The sequence below is a fragment of the Ochotona curzoniae genome, unplaced genomic scaffold (genome assembly GCF_017591425.1).
Source record: "Ochotona curzoniae isolate NIBS_2020 unplaced genomic scaffold, NIBS_Ocur_1.0 scaffold_3890, whole genome shotgun sequence".
NCBI classification, from domain to species: domain Eukaryota; kingdom Metazoa; phylum Chordata; class Mammalia; order Lagomorpha; family Ochotonidae; genus Ochotona; species Ochotona curzoniae.
The window spans coordinates 1,274,344-1,299,351 of record NW_024467115.1 but is presented as its reverse complement, the minus strand read 5'-3'; the positions used below and the strand labels follow the sequence as shown (position 1 = coordinate 1,299,351).

The following is a 25,008-nucleotide window of genomic DNA, read 5'->3' as shown; positions in this document are numbered from 1 at the left end:
GAAATAAACATTTGATGTGGCCCTTACTTCCTTAAGATACTACCCTGAAGATAGGATCACCTGTTGTTTTCAGGCTGTTTAGCTGGAGAAGCACGTGAGTTAATGACCCAAGTGGGGTGTCAGAAGGGGACCTGGAGAGGACACATAAGGCTCATTTGCTCTATCAATTTCCAGTGTATTGTATTAAAGCTAACACACATAATAGCTGCTTATGAAATTACTCTTATCTTTAATTTATTGTAGCAATTTTGTGGCAATACTTTGTGGCTTGAACAGGTAATAAAAATGTGTGAAGTCATCTTTGATTTTAAATGTGGAGTAAAAAGGAATAGTATGCATGTTCAATGTTGACTGCTATTTTCCTGAAGAATGTCCAGCATGGAATGATTCATACTGTAAGAATGCACTCATTTTATTTTAATGAGACTCAAATATTTTGTATTGCTGGTTGTCAAGAATTCTGTTCTAAGGAATGAAGGAATTAAAAAATGTAGATGGAAATAATGGGAACAGTATTTTCTACATTCTTTTTGCATGAAACACCAGATTTGCCATTTCCAACAAGTAGTAAGTTAGAACTCATGCCACATAAGGAGCTATACCTTGTTACAAAAGTTTAAAAGCAGACTAAGAATCTAAAAATGGGATGAGATAAAGATTACTAACCTTACATATCAAGGACCTGCATAATTTGTCAGAGACATGCACCATGTCTAGTGATTGTTTGTCCTCTAATTTCATCCCTTCAAAAATCCCATAGGGCAAAAGTATTCACCCTGGTTCAAAAAGGATCACTAATTGGTGCAAACAATTTACAGATGAAACAGGAGTTGATGTGCTTGTTTGTGTTACAACATCCTGCTTAATTCATACTCACATGGTAGACATTGAAAGGATCCTCTCCCACCAATATTTTTTCCACTACAGGAGTTAAAGTGTTTTCTTTATTAAAATTATGTCTAGTTAAAAAAAAAATCAGTAGAGAAATTCAACAAGCAGAGCACAGAGGGTCTGTAGGTGGAGCATCCACCAGATAGGGGGACCATAAGTTCCAGACATCCGATTTGGAGTCAATGCACTATGTCATCCTAGCATGATAATAAACATTAGTTTCTGGGGTAGGCATACTAATGGGTTCCAAACACATTTATGTCCTTACCCTTGGAGCTTGTAAATAAATTACATGGTAACTCTGCAGTAGTGATTAACTGAGAACTGGAGCGGGGAAGATTATTCAGAATTATTCAGGTATGCCTATTGTTTGTTTGAGGTCTATGAAAGGAAGCAGAAAGATGGAATCTGGGATGAGGCTGCTGTGCTGCTGGCTTTGAAGGTATGAAAGTGGACCCTGGGACAAGGAACATATGTGATCCTTAGATGCTAGAAAAATGCAAGGAAATGGATTAAACCTAAGAGTTTCCAGAAACTAAAGAATTATTATTAAAACTTGATGCTAGCGCAGGAAGTCTCTGAACTCCCATAACAATAAAAGAGCAAGTTTGGGTTAAATCAATGAAGGTGTGGTATATTGTTACAGCAGCAACAGAAAACTAATACCCTTTAATCTGTGAAAGTGTCCTGTTTGCACAATACCTGTAAGTGATGGAGTTGTTAACAGATCAAGCTCTCATCTTGAAACATACACAAAGTGAAAAGCTTCCATGCCAACCTGGGGTTTGCTTTTGGGGGGGGGGTCTCTGAGGTCCAGCAAAGATCATTGTATATGCTTTGAATGGATTGCTATTGATTTACTATTCTTGGTTCAACAATGTTGTCAGATAATAAGGAGCAATCAGCCAATTATCAAAACTCTTGTAAAATTAAGTTTAGCAAAAATACTATACTATACCGTTCATATGTTCTAGTTCAGAATTTGGTTGTTTGTCTCCCAGAGACATGGGTGTGATTATGCAGTTAACATTGCCATCAGCACTAGAGGGAGAGGGGCTGCAGACAGTGGGCCAATGGGAGGGGAAAGGCATCAATCTCTTCCAAGGGTAGAAAATCACAAAAGGAAATAATTAGTGTTGGGCGAGAGAGATTCATTGAACCATTTGGTTCTGTCTGGATACACAACACACTTGAGAAAACAACCCTACCCTCTCGACTTGCAGATACTTATAATTTTATAGCCAGACAAGAAAGTGATTTAGGATTAATATATCATGGTTAGTGGAAGGAATAAACTATCACTGCAGATCACAGTAAACCCTAATGAGATCTTAAGCCACTGGTCCAATCCCCAGCATTGAAACATGCATTATTACTCCTAGTTTCTTGTCATCTCCAAGGACACGAATTCTGGCTTCCCAAGTCTGTCTCATACACTTTGAGATGACTAGTGTTTAAGAGGATTCCTGCACATTCAGCAACAATCATACAGCTTACCCTTTTTGGTCATTGTTCCCCTTGCTTGCAGCCAGGATCCTATCTACGCATTTTCTGCCCCCAATGAACTCATTGAATTAAACTTAGTTTTTAATTAGTTAATTAATTAACTAGTTTAATTTAATTAATTAGTTTTTAATTCCATTTTTCTACAAACTTTTGGAACTCAGTCTGTGACTTAATCCTGCTTGCACACCAGCCCCATCTGCAGAAGCTTTGAACACTAGTTGCTTGAAATCAGTGACAGCAAGATCCAAGCATCCAGATTTCTAAAACTCTTAGACAACTCTGATGTTCATCCTCAAAGGAGCATTACTTGCTTAACGCTTCTTCTGCAGTATACTCTTTAGAATTAAGGAAACCTTGCCTGAATCTAGTTTCCTCTTCCTTGGGCTGTGATTTTCAACCATCCTCATAAAGCCAATAGTACAAAGTGATGGGCAGTTACTATGGGCAACCTTGGAAAGGAGAAGCAGCAGGAAAGACTTAGAGGCCCACGGGTCATGGCAGGATTCACCTGATTTCTTTTATATTTTAAAAATGTAAACAAGTAGATAAGTTGGGCTTCATGAATGTAAAAACTGTTGTCCTTCACAGGACAGTATATATATATATATATATATATATATATATATATATAAATTTTATATATATATAAATTATATATATATACACAACCACAGAATGGGAGAATATATATAAACAACCACAGAATGGGAGAAATAAAAAAAATAGAAATAAAAAAAGAAATAAAAAAAAATCTTATTAAGAGTGTTTTCTCTAGGAGGTGAGCATAGAGAATTATCACAACAGCCGAGCCACGTGCTTGGGCTCCTCCATCCACAGGGGAGACCTGCATTATGACTTGACTTCATGCTTTCGTGAGATTGGGGAGCTCTAGAAACATACTGACCTAGACCAATCAAACAACTTAGAGACGAGAAAAGTTGCTCAGTCCCCAGTGGCTGCTTTTTCTTTCATTCCTGTAATGTATTTGAGAGGGGGATGCAATGAAGTAGGGGAGGAGGAAGAGCAAATCTCCAGTTTACTAGTTTACGCCTCCAAATGTCTGTAACAGCTGTGCTGGAAGAAGCTGTGAGCCAGGAACTCTGTTGGTCTCCTAGAAGGGTGGACAAGGACTCAGCTCACCACCTGCCTCCCAAGGCGTGCACTCCCAGTGCCTGCTGGGATTGGAACTGTGAGCAAAGCTGGCACTTGAACCAGGCACTCACACATGGGATGCAGGCATTTCAAGCATTTAACAAATTATTTTTCATGGTATGATTTTATTAAAAGATGGTTACCTTCCGGAGATACGGTTTATAGACAGTAATTAGAGTTAACAAGAATGTACTGCCTAGTTGAAATTAGCCAGGGCAGAATTTATGAATTCTCCCCTAACATATGGAAAAAAAATTACATGAGGTGATGTATATCTTAATTAGTTTGATTATTAGAAATATATATACATATGTGTATATGTGTAACTTTTATCTGTTAACTATACATCAATACAATTGGGGGCGCAGGTATTTGGGGTAGCAGTTAAGATGCTGCGTGGGAGGAGCATATGCTAGATCGGAGTGCCTGGGTTGGAGTGCTGGCTCCACTTCAGATTCCAGCTTCCTCAGAATGTGCACCCCGGGAGGCAGCAGAGAGCGAATCAAGTGCTTGAGACCCTGTTACCTAAGGAGATTTGGATTAGGTTCTGGGCTGCTGCTGTGGGCTGCCAGTTGGAGAATGAGCCAGCAAACAGGGTATCTCACTCTCTCTGTCACACACACACACACACACACACACACACACACACACACACACTTCTGTCTTTAGTTCAAACAATCAATAAATCTTATTTTTGATGGGGGAAAAAGAAACTTGAGCTCTTTTGTCCTGTTCACTAGCATAGCCATTCTGTCAGTACCTCCAATCTTCTAGATCCATTTGTGGTCCTCTCAACTAAAAGCCTTGGTTGTGTTTTTAACCTGCTTGTGGCTATGACTGAGATCTCTCTGTGTCAGTAGTACTTCTGGTTAAGCACTTTAGCTGTTTTGCTTCTGCTTATCTCAAGTACATATTCACAGCCCACCAAGGTGTCCCAGTGGTTGGCATGTCCTGGTGATATTCACTATTAAGGCACTGGTGAAACTCTTGGTTAGCCATGGCCAGACTGACATAATCTCTTACCTGCCTCCCTCTGCCTGGCTGGTTTTGTTTTATCTGCTTGACATGTCACCTTTAACCTGGAAAGAGCCCCCACTGCATCTTCCCTCCACAACTAGGGAAGGAATGGAAAAGGGTTACTTTTCATGTGCTGACCCTAATGGATTGTTAAAGTAGAGTAACAAGGGGAACAGCATCTGATCCTGGTGTGTCATAATTAGTCCTGCCTACCATGGGTGATGATATGGGTAGATTCATACATTCAAGGAGGTTGCATCTCTGACAGGACAGCTTCTTCCTTTCTCCAGGGCTGATATTGTAACTCCAGGTGCTTGCAAGATCTCTTTGTTTTGTTCTATTCAATCCTCAACTTCCAGGAAAGAACTATTTCTACAGCATTAGCATTTCCATTAATATTTTCTGTTAAACTTTCTACAAAACAAAATCTGTAGGGATTATGCCTTTTCCCAAAAGAGAACAGATAAGCCAGTATTTTGGGCATTGGAGTTTGGATCTTCCCAGCTTCAGCACAGATAAAGCACCTCCAGAATGAGTGCTTCTCAAAAAGCCCTCTCCTTCTTAGCTGTTCCTTATCCTTTCCTCTAGATTGTCCACAGTTTCTGATCTGTTAGAATAAAAGGTTGCTTCTGTCTTACAGCCAAAATGTGGATATGAAGGCTTGAGAGCTAGCACATAGTTGCATCCCAGCTGCCTGCACAGAGCTATGGCATTCCTCCTCTAGGCACACTTACCTGTAAGCATCATTTCCTAAACAGAGACATCTTCACATGGGAGCAGTGACTCAACTTACCTTGTAGTGGAAAAGAAACAATCCACAGAACAGGCTGTACAGATCTGCCGTGAGCAGGGAGAGGTTGACTGAAGTGGCACTGGTTTTCTTTATGACAACTGGCATAAAGCTGTACAGACCAAACATGCAGGCACTGAAGCCAACATAGAGCAGGCCTGTGGAGAGTAGAGAGAGACAAGTGTCAGGGCTCATCCAAGTCTTGTTCCGTATCTAGAGTAGAAAAAAGAGCAAGAGCACACCATCTACCACTCACAGCAGCGGTATTTCACCATGCTAACTGGTATGGTTTTTTTTTTTTTCTTTTTTAGTACAAAACAGACATACACTGAAAAGTCAAAATTCCTGTATGGGCGGGAACCTTCTGCTTCCAGTACTGCATAGCTGACATCTTGCTTTTTCGGAGAAAGAGTGCCTCCTAGTGGCTGCATTCCCAGGCATCTGGATTCTCTGACTCCAAAACACTTGTGCCATCCATATATCATATTTTAAACTCCTTAGAGAAATCTTATGAAACAGGAACAAATCTTCTTGGCATCATGCATTGCTCATCATAATGATTAATTGCCTGGTCCTGGACATTGAAGGGCTTTACATGTAAAAGAGACCTGGTTTGGAAGACTTAATTGAAATCCTAGTTTTGTGAATTTGGGCTAACCTTTCTCTGTTTTGAGCACAGGACACTCTTCCCATTTATTCCAGCTTCATGAATTCTGCTCAGCTTTATCCCAGACAACACCGAGCCCTATTTCCCCCACAGCCTTTCCCAGCAAATCATGTACTATCACACCTGGGCTGTGATGCCTTTAAAATGATTCATACCAGTCCGTTATTATCAAAGCTTTCTGTATATATACAATTATGCCTAGACAAATAACTGTTAATTCCACAAATACTCAGTTTTGTAAGGTTCTATGCAGGAGTTTATAGCTAAATGTAGACTTCAGTTTACCTTTTCCCGGATACTGATACAATCAAGCATAAAATAATGAGATGAAAATTTACTTTGAAAGAATCAGACACAGAACAAGAACAAGCAGAAGTGGCACAAATTAGTGAATCATTAAAAGTAACTTCTTTAAAGAAAGCTCTTGGTTAAATGCAGCTGGCTTGAGCCCTAGGCAAACAGCTTCCTCTGAATTCTGGGAGTTTTGCGGGTTTTGTCAGGTACTGGATATTCAGCCCTTCTAATTAGGAGCATCAGCGAGTCCCCTGAAGAGTGTTGAGAAGTACCAAGGGTCCAAATACTCTTTCTCTATGCTTATGATCCTAAATTTAAGAAAAGCCACAGTAGGTCTCCATGAAATGTTATTATGGCCATTAAGTGAGCAAGCTCAGTGCAAGAGCCCCCTCTAGTGTGGTGGACATGCCCTTCGGGGAGGCTGGATCAGCCACTTGGATCTCTCATGTGTCTGTGCAACCAGATAGTGTCATATGCACTTTGCTTCTCCATCAGAAGTTCTGATTCCTAAAAAGGATCCATTGTCCTATATTTTGGTTTCAGGTTACTTATAACACGTTTTCCTTTTAGTGAAATTATTAAAAATACAACAAATGCTGTATAATCAATGATTGATACATGAAATATGACAACAATTAATTTGATATTTCATAAGGAAATTTGTAATTAGATGACTAGGGATAAGATACATCCTTAAACTAATCTACAAAAAAATAATCACTTGATCAGAACATGTTATAGGCACCAGAGTGGCATTGATTCAGATAATACCATGACTGGGATAGGAAGTTCTAGAATCCTGCCCTTTCTGTCATCTCACAGAGCACACCATGCAGGGTTATGACTTGTGGGCTCTGAAGTCATGGATAATTCAGTGGAACACAGCAGGGAAAGGAAGCTGAGAGCTGCTGTCAGGTCTCCCTACAGAGAAGGGCAGGGAGGCTGCTTCAGGCAGGTGGTTGGGTAAGGCTGTGTGAAGACAGCCTTTGCCTTAAATGCTAGAGAACTAAAAAGAGGCTGCGATGGGATGAGCAGAGGAAGAGCACTGCAGACAGTGAGATTTGCACCAGAGCAGATACCAAAAGGGGCAGGGGTGTGCATTGTTCCAGGAGCAGTGGAGGCCAGAATGACTAGCAGAGTGAACAGCATGGCCGTGACAAGGGATGGGGATGGATTATACAGGGCCTAGCAAGTGTTGGAAAGGGAATTATTTTAGCTGTGCTACAAAGTCATTGTGTGTAGTAGTTGACTAAAATTATCTGATTCACATTTTAAAAAGGTAGCTTTGGCTACTCTGAGAAGGGACTGGAAGGAAGAAGGCAGGCAGGAGGCCAGTTGAGAGTGGAGTGTGCAAGGCCAGGCAAGAGAGGAAGGTAGCTTGCTGGGTTTTGCTGGGGGTGACACTGGAGAGGGTAAGTTGCTAAGCCTGTGAAGATTCAGCCACCTCGGTGATGGACAGATGCACATAGAAAGAGAAAGGAAGATGTCAAGGATGTCAGGGTTCTGTAACTTTAGAACTTGGTAAACTGTGAAGTCAGTTACTGAGATAGAGAGAACCAGGGAAAGACCAAGCTGTCAGAGGAGATTAAAAAGATCCATCTGCATGCATTAAGTTTAAGATGCTTGTGCACCATCCAAAATTTGTCCAGTAGGGAGCTAGTGGCGCAGAAAAGAGGTGTGGTTTTATAAGCACAGCTGGCAAGCCAAGGAGAGTGGGAAAGAGACACACAGGGGCCTCTCGCTTTGCTGATCAGACCACCTCAAGATGATTTTCACCAAATAGTCTAAATTTAATTTTTGAAGTTGCAGGAATTAGACATAGGGGACGTCACCACAGTTGATGATGAATGTCACCACAGTTCATCATTTTGCTAGGCTAACCAATGCTTCTGTATGCAACTACCCTGTTTTGTGAACAAAGCGAATCGAAACAGCATTGCTGCACTTGACTGATTTGCTGTTCTTAGATGAACATTAGAGTTAATGGACATCAACAATGCATCTGAAGGTCCGACTTGCTAATCATATAGGTTGCCAATGGATCAATATCATCAAACATGTGTAATGAACTACTTTTGGCTGACAACTACATAATAGCTGTGATGATTACATTTGTAGACAGAGAAGAGCTATGATTCCATCTTCTTTGAAATGTTTTTTCTTTCATGAAACATAAAACTCAATTGTTCTTATCCTTATGTGCCAAAGAATAAAAGCTAAAAAATTAGCAATAATAGTATCAGCTAATATGACCCAGATGCTGATTAGGCATTGTGTGTTTTATACATATTAGTTTATCTACACAGCAGTGAATGCCATTACTATGATAATCTTTCTTAAGCAAGTAAAGAACCAGCCTTTAATGAATATCAGTCAAGAAACATAGACAATCCAAGTGCAACACAGGAAAGTTTAATATAGAACAAAATGTGGCAAGGTATTTAAATGGCTAATGGGGAAACAGGAATGGCAAGGCCAGAGATTAGCAGTGGCAATAACTTTCTTGTACTCCAAAAGTTGAAGAAATACAGGAAGGAGGACATCACAGAGACCTGACTCACAACAGGGAAGCAAGGAGAAGCATGTTGGCTTCTTTTTTTGCTCCCTTCCCTCTGTATCTTCTTGTCACTCCCAACCCCAGCTGGAAGCCCATGGACAGGAGTCTAGGCATGAGCACAGCACAGCAATGGGAGGATTGGAGGAATTACTCTATGAGTAATCAGGCCAAACACCAGCTCACAGCGGTTAGGCAGTTAGCTCTCAGGTCACATGATCAGTCTGACTTTGAATCCTGAGGCTGTATCACTAATCAGACGAGATCGGGGGCGTTCAGGGTGGTATGGCCATAGACTGTATCACTAATCAGTACTGCTTAATTACTATGAAGAAAAATCAGACTCCCAAACAGTATCCTATCTGACCCCGATGAACACCTTACTGTATATATGAAACACATATGTGATATGGAACAGGGACTTCCAAAAGCTTAATGAAAATGGAATTAAATGATAAGCTCGGTTTGGTGTAAAAAATGTTTTAATCCATGCATATATTTTATACTATGCATTTCCCATCTATGCTGATTTATAAAACATTGATTTTAACACTTGAAATTAATGCTTAGGTGAAGCACTTTCTTAGAACCGAGAAAGGAAGTGAAGTTTGTAAAGGGTGCCAGTTGCCTGGGTTGCTCGGAACAAGTTAGTTGCAGCACAGGCAGCAGAGAGCTTGGTCAAGGCATCTCAGCCTCCGATTCAGCATTGATGAAAGGAATGCAGTATTCTTCTTCATTATCTATTTATCTACTCATAATAATCTTTGAGATCCTTCTTGCTTTATGGTCCCATTTTTTCATGTTTAGGGAAAGGCCAGATCTCTTGCTTTGGCCTTCAGGAAAAAAAAAACCAGAAAACAAACAAACAAACAAAACAAATAAACGCCCTGTAACATGCACACTGAGGAAGCTTCCTACATAGCACACGTCCTAGCCAGCTGACTCATGGAACACTCTCCCCCTGCCCCCACTCCCCATGACATCTGACTGCGACATAATTTTACATTTTTTCACCATGCTTGAACACAATTTGACAAGTGGGATCAAGAGAAGGCTTAAGGTCCTGATAGATTTCTGTCTGTGGCTGCAGCACTCTTGCTCCCTGAGAAGCCACCTGTGAGCTTAGTGCTTGGATAATCACAACCAGGAAATTCAGCAGGATAAAACAAAGGAAAAATCTGGGTCTGATACGGTAGTCTAGTGGCTAAAGTGCTCGCCTTGCACATGCCAGGATCCCATATGGGCACCGGTTCTAATCCCAGCAGCCCCACTGCCCATCCAGCTCCCTGCTTGTGGCCTGGTAAAACAGTCCAGGATGGCCCTAAGCCTTGGGACTCTGCCTCTGCATGGGAGACCCAGAAGAGGCTCCTGGCTTCAGATTGGCTCGGCTCTGGCCGCTGCAGCCGCTTGGGGAGTGAATCATCAGATGGAAGATCTTCCTCTCTTTCTCTCCTCCTTTCTGTAGGTCTGACTTTCCAATAAAAATAAATAAATCTTAACAACAAAAACAAAAAATCTAAGCACCAGTGGCTAATATCTACCTGGTTCCTGGTTTTAGTTCTTCAGTATCTTGTGATCCACTCATGTTGAGTGAATATAACAGATTATTATATTCTGGAAGTTAATATTATATAACATAATGTTATATTCTGTATATGACAGAATAATTTCTGAGGAAAATAATAGCATATGTTGGACTTAATGCCTGGAGGCCCAGAAAATATAAGACCTATTCCTGTTCCACTCACCCCATAGGGGAAAATACCTTATCTTTTTTGTGATAAATTGACAGGCAGTGGAGCCACACAGGAGGTGTGTAATGTGATGAGAAGGAGGGGGATACAGTGACAAATCCTTGGAAGTGAAGATTATCTTGGTGGCTGCTGCTGTCCAAATGGAAGCAGTGGACACTCTCACCAGGACGCAGTGGTCCCGGCCTGGGACTGCCAGGCCCACTCCTGGGTGACTTCCAAGGTGACTTAGGGAACGGGGCGGGGATGCTAGCTGGCCACTGGTGTCCCCCTTGCTCCACAAGTTTGTCATCTCCCAGTCCCCAGATGTATCAGGTCAAGCTTTCTGCCAGTCTGTTTCCCAACTTTTTATATTTTGTGAGAAGCTAGAGGGTGGGACAGATCCACTCTCTTGACTGTCACTCACCAATTGCTCATTTAATAAATATTTGGTTCACAGAACGCTCTGTGCTTAGAACTGAGATCAACAGGAACACACAGCAAGTCAGGGTGAGCTAATGAAGACTAAGGTGACCTCAGAGTTAAAGAAAACAAACTCTGAAACTGAACCTTACAAATGCTCCTGAAAGAAAGGGATGTGTGTTTGATTTCCCTTCTAGGCCATCTGGCCTCATTTCCAATCAGGAATCCAACCCACAGCTCTGTCATCTGTTCCTTCTGTATTGCCCTTCCTCATCTTAGACTACATGGCTGACATTTTCATTCCCAAATGAGAGCTCAGAGTAAACCTGTCTTTGAATGACACATTGAACACAGAATTATAACAGAACTCAGTGGACATGCACAGAGCATCTGCCCAACTAGAGGACCAATTTTGTTTGCTACCATTGCTATTTCTATCAGTATCAAATTAATTGCCACCCACAGGTGGCTGTGATGTGAAGTGCTGCCAAGCACCGGTAACAGTTGGCTTCCTGGCATTGAGAGTCACAAGGGTAAGTGTGTCTGCAACCTGTGGCCAGCTTCCTTCCCCAGCTACTCTCCTGTCCTCTTCCTACTCTCTTTTTCTCTATTGATTTTCATTTAATTACCGCACTCTGGAGTAAAACTTGAAAGAGATTACATGGCAGGACTCCGTGGCAGACAGGAGAGCTGGTCGACCCTTGAAGAGACTAGCGATAACCTCCCGGGAGAATCATGTGTACTTCTAGGGCTCAGAATGTGCCTTCAGAGTGTGCTGCCTGCCAGCTGCCTCAGATGCCTAGAGGCCGGGCGAGATGCAATAGTACATGGCAGCTTTGGTATTGTTCCCGTTCTTTGTGGAAGATGCATGTGCTAAAAGCTGATGCTGTGTCAGAGCTCACAGTGGCTGGAGATGGTTGAAAATGCCAGCTTGAGTGTTGGGAGTCACTGGGCTTCCTACTACATTCATTCCGCAGGTAATTTGCACACATTGTCATAGGCCAACCTCTGGGCTCGTTGCTGGGACCCAGAAGTCTCAGTGCAGACAATGAGGGAAATAGTTCTGATGTTATTAAATGGCAATATATAGGGTTTGCTTTAGGATCGCTCATTTCCTAGGATCTTAAATCCTTGTTCTACATGTTTCAGGAGAAAATGAATTTTTAGAAATACATGCAATTTAAGATGCCTGGATGAGTATGAACTAGATCAAAAGTGTGTCTGGTCTTTTCTAAGGCCACATGGAGATCAATTAACCATTTCTTATGCACAAGATGCTCTCTTCTGAAGTTTTATATGAGCACAGAATGTCCATTATACTGTTTTCCCTCATGCTCTTTTGTCAAGTTGAGCTTCTTTCCTTTATTTTCTAATGATCACATCAGTTACAGGTTTCTTGGCTGGAGCAAATTGCTGTCATTTATATGCTACCACTGCCTTGAGGCATTTTTCTCTTTCTGGTCGGTCTTTAACCTAATAACATACTTTTGTGCCTTCCCTAATGGCATCGCAATGCTGATAATGGGCAGAAGCTCAATTAGGAAACATGAATCAAACAATTCAATCTCTTACTGTGTGCAGAATTCCTAAGACGACAAGGGAATTTCATCTTCATTTGTCCCCTGCCATTCCAAATCCCCTTCTTCCTTGTGCTCTCATGCATAACACTTTTCAAACACATATTTCAGGTTTACTAAAAATGGCAAACTCCTTACCTATTTGCCAATCCCATGGCACCTTTAGCAGTTCCTTGTGCTCCATTATAGCTCTGCAAAATCAGAGAAAAGATTATGATGCATTTTATCTGCTTCTTTTTCACTTGCTAGAGTTGTACAAATAATGAAACAATCAAATCATTTTTTGAGTCACACAGTGGCAAGGCTGAGCCAGCAGCCTGTAGTTCATCCCAGAACGGCCTCACTAGCTGTGGGCAGCAGTGGTGAGAAGAACCTTGCAAAACCAGCCTCTCTCCCAGTCCCGTCTCCTTCCACCCTTGCAGCACAAGGTGACCCAAGATGCTTCCTAAAAAGCAAATAATGAGATGCAGAAAATTTCTGTGCCTACAAATTTAATTGATTTTTTCTTTTGACTGAGCATTCTCCAGGGCAATGGTTCTCAAAGTTAAATGTAGCTCAAAGTCACTTAGCAAACTTGTTAAAACACCTTTTTTGGGGATCCCATCGCTGGAGATTCCCATTCAGTAGCTCTAAGTGGGGCCCAAGAAATGCTTTACTGACTGACGGTTCTCATGTGATGCCAAAGCTGGGAGTTCACGGAGCACACTTTGGAGCCACTTCTGAGATGGAAGATCAGGAAGTGAGGTGGGCATTGCTTTGGGTCCAGGGCACCGTCCATGTATACAATTACTAGACACACCTTTATTTCACAGCAGTATCTCCAGAGTACTTAGTCCTCTCTATGGACTGTAACTGAAGCATGTGAGTACTGGATGTACCAATATATTTTTGGACTCAGTAGTAATGATCTGTAAAATGAGTTATTCATCTACGAAATATTGGCTATGAATAGTTGTACTATTTGATTTCTTTTCTTCTCACCAAACTAAAGTTTTAAATGTCAGCACAGTTTAAAAGTAAACCAAAAATAGAGCCTTTTCAGCTGTATTTGCTATGGAGCTTCTCAACAGTACTTAGAGTACCAAAATTTGGAGAATCTGGAAAATGTACTTGGAAAATGTATTTAAGGTTATGCCACAACTTCTTCCATAAGTAATTACAGAGATTGAGTGGATACAATTGAAAAGTACTAGCTTTGTAGAAAGATATTTATTGAAATCAGAATAATCATTTATAGAAATGAATTTAGTGAGATCAGACTGGAGGTCATACTATCATTTGTTGCTTCTTGTAAGAAGCTAAAATACATGGTCTTCAATGATGAAAAAGTATGTTTTATGCAATGTAAACATTTCTTAAGCACTTGTGAGGGCTTACATGTTCCAGTTCCAAAGTTATTACAAAACTGGTGCTTTTGATTGATGTCAATGAATGCCTGTATCACATTTTTACCTTTATAAGGAAATGGAAATACTAAATTCTAAAAGAAAAAATTGAAATCTAACTCACTCTAGCAAACTAAAGGTAACAAAAGAGCAAATGTATGAATGGGCAGTTTTAGGTGCTCACATTGTGGCACAGCGGGTAAAGTCACTGTGTGTGACATCAGCATCCCATATGAACAGTGATTCATGCCCCAGCTGCTCCACTGCCCATCCAGCTCCTTGTTAATAGCTGAGGAAAAGCAGCAGAAGGTGGCGCAAGAATTCGGGCCACTATTACCATCGTAGGAGACCAGATGAGACTCTAAGCCTCTGACTTTGGCTTGGTCCAACCTTGGCTTTTATGGCGATTTGGGAAGTGAACCAATAGATGAAAGAGTCTCTCTCTCTCTAACTCTGGCTTTCAAACAAATAAATAATTTTTTAAAGGGGAAATATTAAGCTTAGTTTTCTAGCAGTGGTTGTCACTTGTAAACACAGTATAGTTTTCTTGAAATGGTACAAATTGTGATGTTTATGTTTGCCTTTTCCATTTGTGTAAATAATAGCCTACATATTGGATTGGGAGAATCAATATGCTTCCAATGATTTCTTATAAAATTATGTTCAAAGTCCATTAAACATTTTTGTAATAATTTATAATAAACTTGTTTGAAAAAAAGTACTAATCAAATGCTGAGTTTGTAGATTTGTAAGATCTCTAGAAAGTGATAAGCCTTGATTTTTACACCCTAAGGGCAAGACGTGGTAGTATTCACTGTCTGGATTTCCTATCAGTGTTACTCACAATTGGATTCCACTGAAAAATGCACCAAAGAGACCAATCATCCCCAGAAACTCCACTCGGCTCAGGGTTCGGATGATGTATTCTTCCCAGACGTTAGAGATGCCATAGAGTGTAGCTCCTCCTAAGACCAAAAGGTCTCCTACCAGCTTATTTTCTCCTGGGGAACAAAACAGAGACCAGACATACTTTCATTAAAAAATGCCTTAAGAAGAAACTGGCACCCATCCATTGTGCTTCTTTTGCCTATTCACTTCTGGAATATATAGAAAAATCTTTCATTTCCAAGTGAGATTTCCTAACAGTTGCTGGGTGGGCTCTAGAGGCACCTCCCAGGGAATAGAGCTGCAAGGTGATGCTGAGGCCTGAAAACCTCACCGGGCTCAGGAAGCAGGAGTCAGCACCACTCAGCAGCTGAAACAAGAGCCCTGCTGAGAAAGCAGACCTGGCTAGGCCATGCTGGGAAAGCACACCCGGCCGGAGGTTTCTGGGAGCAGCTTCTAGAAGACCAAGGCTGTTGTTGTGACAGGGTGAAATGTTTAGAAAACTGGCTAATGTTTTTACGTCATTCCTCAAATATAATAAAACACACATACATACACACACACACACATAACTGGAATTATCATTAATGTGGTTCAGTCTCTCACTCAGGAAGCACTTTACAACCTTGGGAGGACATGGTATCATTATTGTATCAATTACTGTTGTACTCATCAAGCGTGAAAAGTACTTCTTAACAGAATTCTTGGTTAATAAAATTAATTTTATATGAATAAATTCAGGAAAGGTAAATCACATGAACTATTTAAACAGGAATTAGAGGAACATTAATTTGTCTTTGTAAAGTTTTTAAAAAGAGATACACCATTTTAGGGAACAGTCTCATTAATATTTTTCAAGCTCTGGTTTTGTACAATTGTGGCCCATTCTGCTGACTACACCAGTAGTAGTACTCGAAGTCTTCACCGATGCAGCGCTAATTTTTCATAATAATATTTGCAAGCTCAGAAGTATCTTCTGGAATAACTGTCAAAATAATTAACTATCTCTTATTTTATTCTAATATTGGTGATTATAGTTTTCGGTTTTTAAATAACTTTAAAGTAGATATATATGATTTAGCATATGTTAAAATTTAGCAGTTAGAAATAATTAAGCTAACCAGAATGAAGATTTATACTCATCCTATATAGAGAAGTATTTGATATAAGATGTAATATTTTATAATGAAAATTCTTACCTAGTGAACTAGAAATTACAACACTATTCATTATTTTGTATGCTTTTTTTTTGCAACAGATAACTGGCATATGGTACTAACTTTTGCACAATGCTCACAGTTAAATAAATTATGCTCAGGGACGATACTACTTAATATGTATGAAATCACAACCTACAATAATGTTGAGATTTTTGGGTAAATGGAGACATTCAAAATGATCTGCCACTTTACTCCCTCTAAATTTCACCTGGTTAGCTTCTGTGAATGGCTCGCACCATATTCTAGTCCACGTCGGTTACTTGTTACCTTGTGTGTCTTAGTCTGCCATGTACTTACTCTCTAAAGAAAGCAAACTTGAAAAATATGGATTGTCACTTACTCAGCTATATATTCAGTGCAGATCCTGGTCTGGGACATTTTAAGTTCTCAATTAATAACCAAAAGCATTGAATTAACTGAAAAGGCCTTAGTTCACCATATGGTATAGATCTTAGGGATAACAGCTTTTCATTCAGCTTAAGTTGGATGTAATCATATCTGTCCAGTGGGAAACCTATATAGCCTTTCTCAATTTTTGTTTACTTGTTTCAAAATGATCTGATTGTGAACATACTATAAAATAATACACATAAACTGCTCAGCATAGCATCTGATGTTTATCGGGTTCACTAAATTGTGGTTAAACCAATCATCAACCATTAATGTTTAAGTTAAATAATAACTACCTTTGAATAGAGCCCCCTGTCTCTTTGGGTTGAGATTTTTCATTTTAGACTCTTCCTTGGTGCTAATAAACCCAGTCATATGTGTGTTGACAGGGTTAATTTTCTCTATTGTATTTTTGTTTAAGTACAAACAAAATTGTTTGTGTATTTGTGTGTGTAATGCTGGGAGATAAAAGAAGTTTATTGAAAATATGAGTCTCACAAAGGGAGATAAAGCAGCTCGTTTTCACAGCACATCTCGGTTTCAGCACCAAAAGCTCAATATCTTGGAATCTAAGTTTCTAATTTACCAGGTAAAACAGTTATATATTTCTTATAGTAGTCACAGTTACATAAAATTAAGGACATAGGGCTATTGCAGAAGAACAGGTACATTTCATATCTGGGCCAAATAATTTTGTAGTGTTAAGCCCTTAGACAGGTGTCTTATCTTCTGTGAGACTTTGTTTCTGCAGCTGCAAAGATTAGAATAAAAACTCTTTACACAGTTAGGGAGAGTGAATGATAAAATGTATGAGAAAATGCCTGGTAACAGTGCGCAGTCAAATGCCACTTTTACTTGATAATGCTTGTTATATGGTCTTTGACAATATTTTGTTTCCCTTGAAATAATCTACTAATAAAAAGTTATTGTTGTGGGTATCTACCATATTTAATAAATGACCTAGAAAGTACAATAAATATATTATGGTTGAAAGAGGATATTTTAAAGGATAAAAATATGTTTCATAATAAGGCATTATTGTGATGAGGTTTTATCTTAATTCCATTATTTTCTACTCTTCTCTTTAGTATCTGTAACTTTCTCTAGGACAGTAAAACATAATGGAGGAACAGCCTTTTGGCCTTTGTAAATCCTTCTGATATGATCCAACTGCTGTGATAGTCTCAGGAGCTACTCCTATTACATGCTCTGTGCCACACTTTCCAATTTTCCCAGTGCCAACACCCCCATGAGACAATTGACACACAGTTGGACTTTCAGAAAAGGCCAATAATGCCAACAGGAAGCTACAGTGCAAAAGAGAGAGGACACATTTTAGATCCAATGAGTTTAACTGATAAACTTAGAAAAGATAACACTTTTTGAGTCAGTTCAGGGGCATGGGACTTCTGTGGTGCTCAGATGTACCTGTGACATGCACAAGATGAGACCTGAGCATTATTTGCATCCTCCCAAATGTGTACATCGCTGCACAGGCTCCAAAGCAGAGCCTCGCATGCCAGGAGTGAGGATGTCTCCTCAGCCTTCAGTGAGGACCTTGCTGGTAAAGCTTCCTCTAAACTCTATTCTTGGCACATTATCTAGTGCCTTGACATTGATATGTTAGATCTGGAGTGCTCCTCTAGCATGGCTAAAATCAAAATGAAAAACTTCTGGGCACTTGATGGAAAAACATGCCACCAAAGTAGAATTAAAACAATTACTTTCATTATAATGAAGTCAGGATAATTTGGAATGCATCAAAATCAATGTATTTGGAGACAGAATTGTCAAAATCTCAAGGTAAGGTGAAACATGGATTAAGGAATATAAAAAGGATCAAGTCAGAGATTCTGCTTTTCCTGTGAAAAGCTCTTGATATGGCGATGACAATTTACATCTCATGAATGCTTGATTAAAGTTTCAGTAAGTGCCTCAAGTGTTTTTAGAAAAGTTTTTATGGCCCTGGCTAATTAATGCAATTGAACTAATTCTTCTATAAAGGTGAAAGCAGATGTAACATTTTTTTATGATGGTGCATACAAATTTTAAATTGATATTGACCTCAATACCAGTGTAGCTGTTCTCTTCTTTTTTATTGAATTCATGACAATTTAAATTGTTCCCTATTTTAATTATCTTACAGAGGTAAAGAATTTCCAATCATGACTTTGTAAAATGAGCCCATGAATCACATACCTGGGCTGTCTTTGAAGCATCATACCATGTATTCGGGCACATTTTCAATAGCACAGATAGGATTGCAGATTGTAAAATTCATTCTTTTCATACAAGTACTTTATATACACCAAAAGCAACAGCAGTGTGGGCTGAATTAGATTCAAAAGGGCAGATTAAACCATCCTTCTATTGTCTTTTAGGCACACGTACATGGTTTCAGAAAACTGACCAGTTTGAAAACGCCTCAGAAGGACTTATACTCTATTGTTAAACAGTACTACTGTCTTAAATCTTCACTTCAAAGCAAGGACACTTTTTTCTTTTTTAGAGGATTAGGGAATACAATCTGGTGAAGTCAACTCATTTTGTTTAACACTGTAGGTTTAAACAACTAGGCTTATCTCAATAATTGTCTCCCCAAATTATGAAGTGGAAGGTGAAGGTCAAGATGAGTGACTTGCAAGCAGTCAGGCAGGATGTTCAGAGCTAAGGGCACAAGAGATTGTCCATGTGCTGTCTCTACATGACTGGAGCCTTTCCACAGACAATCCACTGGTACCCTGTGGAGCCATTGTTCTTAGAGGAGAATCTTGGACATGCTGCAATACACATTTTCAGTGCACCTATTGAGGAGGGCACTGACAATGCTGTGTAGCCTACGGGACTATGAGGCTGAGACTGCCCTCCCTCACTCTGTTGTGTCTTCAGCTCCCAGTAATGTGCAGAGGTCAGGGCCCTGGGGTCCAGCTCCTGGTCTCTCAGTGCAGTGACCATTGATCAGTCAACAGGCTTTTCTAGATCTTGTTGTCTCAGACTTCACATCGAGAGAGAGAAATTTCTTTCAGCCATCAAGTTCTGTGGTGTGGCATAAATGACATCATTTCTGAGACTTTACATGGCCTGCTCTCTAAAAGACGGAGGGCCCATTTATGATTCTTTATCAACCAATTTCACAAACAGCAATTCCAAGAACTAAAGAAAAGATGGGTCCTTCCTATTCCATTCTGCATGTTAAAGGCTCCCCACTCCTACCATTCTGTTCCAATTTTCTTTAACACAAGGATTTCTGGTAGATTTTGAAGGATTTCAACGTTTTATAATGGGCCTTCTGGAAACTTTCCTGGATCAGGTGTTCCCCATTAGATTCATGGCAATTTTATGAGTTTGTCATGAAGCTTTATCTTACAGGCTGACACCAATACTGACCTTCCCTCCCCAGTTTCTGGCCTTTCTCCATCAAATCAGTGGGTTAAAAATTTAGGCATGAAGAAACTGAGTACTCACTCATAAAAATATAGAGCATTTCTAATTTGGCCTTTGAATTTCAAATATTCATCCAGGAGCTTGAAAGCTCAATCTTGGCAGGATTAGTGCTGGTTTTAAAAGTGTGAGGAGAGCCCTTGTACCTTGGGAGTGCAATAGCTCCTTGGCACCATCACTAGCCAGCTGGTTACAGCCTTCAAGTTTGAAACACTGGCTGTTTCTCAGTTGGCACAAAAGCTGTGTTCTGCCACGTTCCTTCACTCAGGATACTTTCAGTGAGGAGCTCCTGCTGCCCTTGCTTCCACTCCACCATGAACATCTTGGCCTCACTCACAGAGGCCAGCCAGCTGAGCATCTGAACACTCACCTGCTCCCTGATGCCTTCCCACAAGCACATCGGCTCCCACCATGCAGCCCATGCCCAGGATGCAGACAACGATGCCGATGAAATGCACAGCCTTGTACCGGATCAGTAGGAAGAACCAGGACAGCAAAATCACCACTGGGATCACGAAACAGTCCAGGAGCTGGGAGAGGCAGGAAGGGAAGCAAGAGCAGCCAGTTCAGAGGGCTATTCATGAGCACATAAGGAATTTAGCTCTGAAAGAAAGGTTTACATAAGAGGGCTTCAAGAAATACACAGAAAAGTGAACTTTCAAAATTAACTTATTTTGGTGTAAGTTTTTTCTTTAAATACCAACATACATTTTTTTTCCTGTAAATTCTTTTTTTAAAATAACTTATTTTACTTGAAAGACAAAAAGAGAGTGAGGAAGAGAGAGTGAGAAATCTCCCATTTGCTGATTTACTCCCCAAAGTGTTGTGTTGGATGTATCTGGGCTGGGCAAAAGCCAAGCACCTGAAATTTCACCCAGTCCTGGTCCACCTTCTGCTGCTTAGCAGGGCGCTGGATTGGGAGTGGAGCAGCCGGGACTTGAAGCAGTGCTCTTATATGGAGTGCCAGCATCACAGGCAGCAGCTTAGCTCACTGGATCACAATGGCAGTCCTTCCAGCTATGGTTTCTCTATACTACATATTTTCCACCTACTATGAAAAAGTTTTGTCACCAATAAACTCATTTTTAAAAGATATATTTACTTTTTTATTTTTAGGGCAGATTTTACAGAGAGCGAGAGACATAGAGAGATCTTCCATCTGTTGGTTTACTCTCTAAATGGTACAAACAGCCAGAGCAGAGTTAATCCAACGCCAGGAAGCTAAGCTCTTCCCAGGTCTCCCACAAGGTGCAGGACTTGAGCCATCCCCCACTGCCTTCCCAGTTCTAAGCAATGAGCTGGACCTGAACTGCAGCACCTGGGACAAGAACCAGTGCCTGTAGGGGCTGCCCACTCTGTGGGTGGAAGATTAACTTGCAATACCACTACACTGACCCCAAACTCATATTTTCACAAACATTTTGAACTACCCTGGTATTTTCCCCGAGTTTGAATTTTTTCCTAGATACAAAATCAATACATTCAAAAAAACCTCTTAACATAAAGGAAAATTTTATTCTCTTCATTTAATTGTAGACATCCACCATCCTGGAGGAAAGAGAAGGCATTCAGTCTCGTGTCTTCCTCAGAGCCTAGGAACACTGGCACCACAAGGAAAACACACTCAGCTACCCATGTGGTCCCACCCTTCAGGAACTGACCTGAGATAGGAAGTGAGGAGGCATAAGTCTTTAAACACTGTACAAGATCATTAGCATTCAGACAAAAGTTCAAGTTAATCTCTCCAAGACAACTACTCTTCACCAGCAGTTAAAAACACTAATTCTATCTCTGTCATTTACTCTTATAAGAAAGCATACTATTTTAAATATAAACATTAGCTTCAAAAGTTTTGTAAGTACTTTTAAAATACTACTATAAAATAAGTGAAAAGGAGATGGTTGAACAGAGTATGAGAATAAAAACCTATTCGATTTCTTTTGTTTTTAAAGATTTATTTTGTTTTTATTTTAAAGGCAAAGTTATAGATAGAAGGAGAGACAAAAAGAGATCTTCCTCTGCTGGTTCATTCCCCACATGGCTGCAATGGCTGAGGCTGAGTGGATCTGAAGCCAGGAGCCGTTACCTTCTTCCAGGTCTCCCTTGTGGGAGGTGGAGTCCAAGGACTCGAACCATCCTCTGCTGCTTTTCCAGGCCTTAAGCAGGGAACTGCTTGGGAAGTTGAGCAGCTTGTACATGAACTGGTGTTCACATGAAATGCTAGCACTGAAGACTCAGAGGCCCCGCCTACTAAGCCATGGCTGATTTTGGTTTCCCATATATTTTGTACAAATAGTGAGGGTCCATCTGACCAAGAAAGGTGAAGAGTTCACTTTTCTGTGGTGAAATGAGAAGACCTGTGTGCCAGGAGCCAGTAGACTCTGAGTGTCAGAATTCAGTATCCTTTGAGTATAATGAGGAAAACAGCTCTGCCAACTTTTTCCAGGGATAAACATGAGGCTCCAAGATAATATATATATATTTTGTAAATTATGAAACCTACCATTCTGGTCTATAGCTCTTCCCAGAAACTTATGCTCTGGCCATGTAGGACTGATTTGGTCTCTGTCATTCGCTGGTAAGACCTCTGGATGTGCTGTTGAAAACAGCATCTCTTCTAGATAAAATGATGCTTACAGCTTGAGCAGTCCCAGGCTGCTGTCAAGGGTGAGGACAGAAGGCATCTTCCCCCAGCTGGGTCCTACAGGGCTGGGGTGGTGGATTTGCAGGGAGGGTGAGCAATGATTCATGCCCTGGTGAGGAATTACTACTGAGGGACATCCTTGCATAAGTAGGTGAGGAATGACTCCATAAGGACTCCAAACAACAAGGCCACTGAACTTTCAGGTAAGCGAGAGGACTGAGACCTGGTGGTTTGAAGGGGAGAGACCTGATGACTTTTATGGGTCAGTCCGATGCACAAGTCCACATGGGAGTTCTGAGCTGTGCTTATTAGCATGGAGCATTGCTGACTGCCAGCTGGCAAGTGCAGAAACCAGGCTAGAATTCAGGTCATCCCAGGCTAAGCTATCACACCTATTGGTTTGCATGAGCCAGGGATGGGAGCAGACTGAGCAGGGCCATTGGCAGCACCCTCCAATGAGAGTCAGGACTGGGGCCAGGCTGGATCAGTCCAGGATGCAGCATCCAAAGGCAAAGGTCAAGACAGAGGAGGGGCTATGCCAAGCTGGGTCAGAACCATGCAAGATCTGTGGCTGGGAACAGGCCTGTTTGGGGAGCTAAAGGGATGCCCTGGCTAGGTTGTGGTTCCCCACTGGTGAGCGTGAGGGCTGGAGTGGGGGCTGTGATCTGGTCTGGACATGGCTGCCTTGTCCCTCAGCACAACTGTGGACAGGGTCTGGGGTTTGCATCCACTGGTGTGCATGAGAACCACGGTGGGTGTAGGACAGGCTGGGCTAGGTCTCTGCCCCTGCTGAGCTATGTGTGAGCTGTGTCTGGGTATTGACCAGGCTTGGCTGGGCTGTAACATCAACAGTAAAAGCCAGAACTGGTGGCCTGCCAGGAAAGGTCACTGTTGCTGCCATGATGGAAGGTGGATTAAGTAGGGCTGGCCCATGGACCCACCGATGTGTGCGAGATCTGGCATTGGGAGAGGCTCTGATGGAGGAGCTTGTGGAACTCCTCTGTTGAGACATAGCCCTTGCAGATCAGTGCAAGAACCAAGACAGGGAGCAGCCTAGACCATGGCAGGTAATGGTACCCTCTGGCATATATTTCGCTCAGGTCTTAGGCAAGCCAGGCTAGGCCAGTTCATATCACCAACTGGCAAAGCAGAGAACCAGAATGGTGTGTGAGTCATGCTGAGTCAGGCCGCAATACCAGCCAGTTTACATTAGAGCTGGGACTGGGATCTGCCTTGACTGGGCTGGGATAGACTGTAACTCCCTCCAGTTTGAGTTGGAACTGGCAGGGGAAGGAGCTGGGCTAGACCAGGCTACAGCATCCACTGGCAAATGCCAAGGTGAGGCAGGCCATGCTAGACTGGGCTGCAGTGCTCAACCAGCACATGTGAGACCTGAGAAGTAAGGAGCAAAAACAATAGGAGGCCTATATGGGGCGCCCTGCTGGACCACTACTCCCACAGGTCAGTTTGAGAGCTGAGACTGGGGGCAGATCAGGCTGGCCATGGCTCATATCTTTTGGTCTGCAAGTGAGCTGGATAGGGGGAAAGGCAGGATGGGTTGATTGTACCTACCAGTGCATGCATTAGCCAGAGTGGGTTGGGGGTGGTTGGGCTGGGGGGTTGGGGGTGGTTCGGCTGGCAGATGATGGCACTGGTGGCTAATTCTGCTAAGCTAAACTGCAGAACCACCTGGAGAGTGCAAGCTCCAGGGGTGGGAGTGGGCCCATCAGGGAAACAGTGAGTACCTCTCTTGGGTTGCCACTCCCTCTGGTGAGCACAAGAGCCAGGAGTAGGGGCAGGCATGGCTAGACAGAGTGGTACCCACTGGCACCAGTGTGGACTGGATGGTGAGGATGGTTGGATTGAACTAGACTTCAATGCCCGTTGACATGTATGAGAGCTGAATGGGATGTTGACCAGTCTGTTGTACATATTGGCAAGGGGTGGGCCTGGCAGGGGTTATTGGGGGTCTCTCCAACTAGGTTGCAGCTCCTGTTGGTTTACGTGAAGGCTGAGTATGTGTTGGGCAGGATCAGGCTGGGCTCTAACACCCATTGGTTTGCATAAGAGATGTGGCTGGAGACAGAACTGATCCAGCAATTGCAACGACCAATGTGTGCATAAGCTGAGTCTGTGCTGGACCCTGTATTGGCAAGTACACACAAGAATTAGGTCTGGAATGACCTCAGACGAGGTTTCTCTGGGGATCCTCCCAACTGAACCAGTGGGTTCAGAACTCCAACCGTGGAGAGAATTGCAGGTTCCATGGTATGACCATGGAATGCATGTATCAGAGCTGGGCCTCCTCAGTGGCTTAGATGGAGCAGTAGACAGCAAAGCCAGTTGAACATGGAGGATATGGCAGTACATTAGAACCTGCAGAGGATACCTGGAACCATAACAGAGGATAGAGGACAGAACAAATTGATCAACTACTCCAGC

The 25,008-nt window shown here is 41.6% G+C and overlaps 1 protein-coding gene across 1 annotated transcript in view; it reads right to left on the bottom strand.

Annotated features, from left to right (window-relative positions):
* The window catches only part of SLC35F1 (solute carrier family 35 member F1), a 398,948-nt gene that overhangs the window by 19,453 nt on the left and 354,487 nt on the right, over positions 1–25,008 (bottom strand). The window contains exons 4-7 of the mRNA XM_040965276.1: positions 20,293–20,452; positions 14,831–14,987; positions 12,740–12,792; positions 5,360–5,514 (exon numbers count right to left, since the gene is read on the bottom strand). Of these exons, the coding sequence (XP_040821210.1) occupies positions 5,360–5,514; positions 12,740–12,792; positions 14,831–14,987; positions 20,293–20,452 (525 nt within the window). The remainder of the gene's footprint in view (positions 1–5,359; positions 5,515–12,739; positions 12,793–14,830; positions 14,988–20,292; positions 20,453–25,008) is intronic.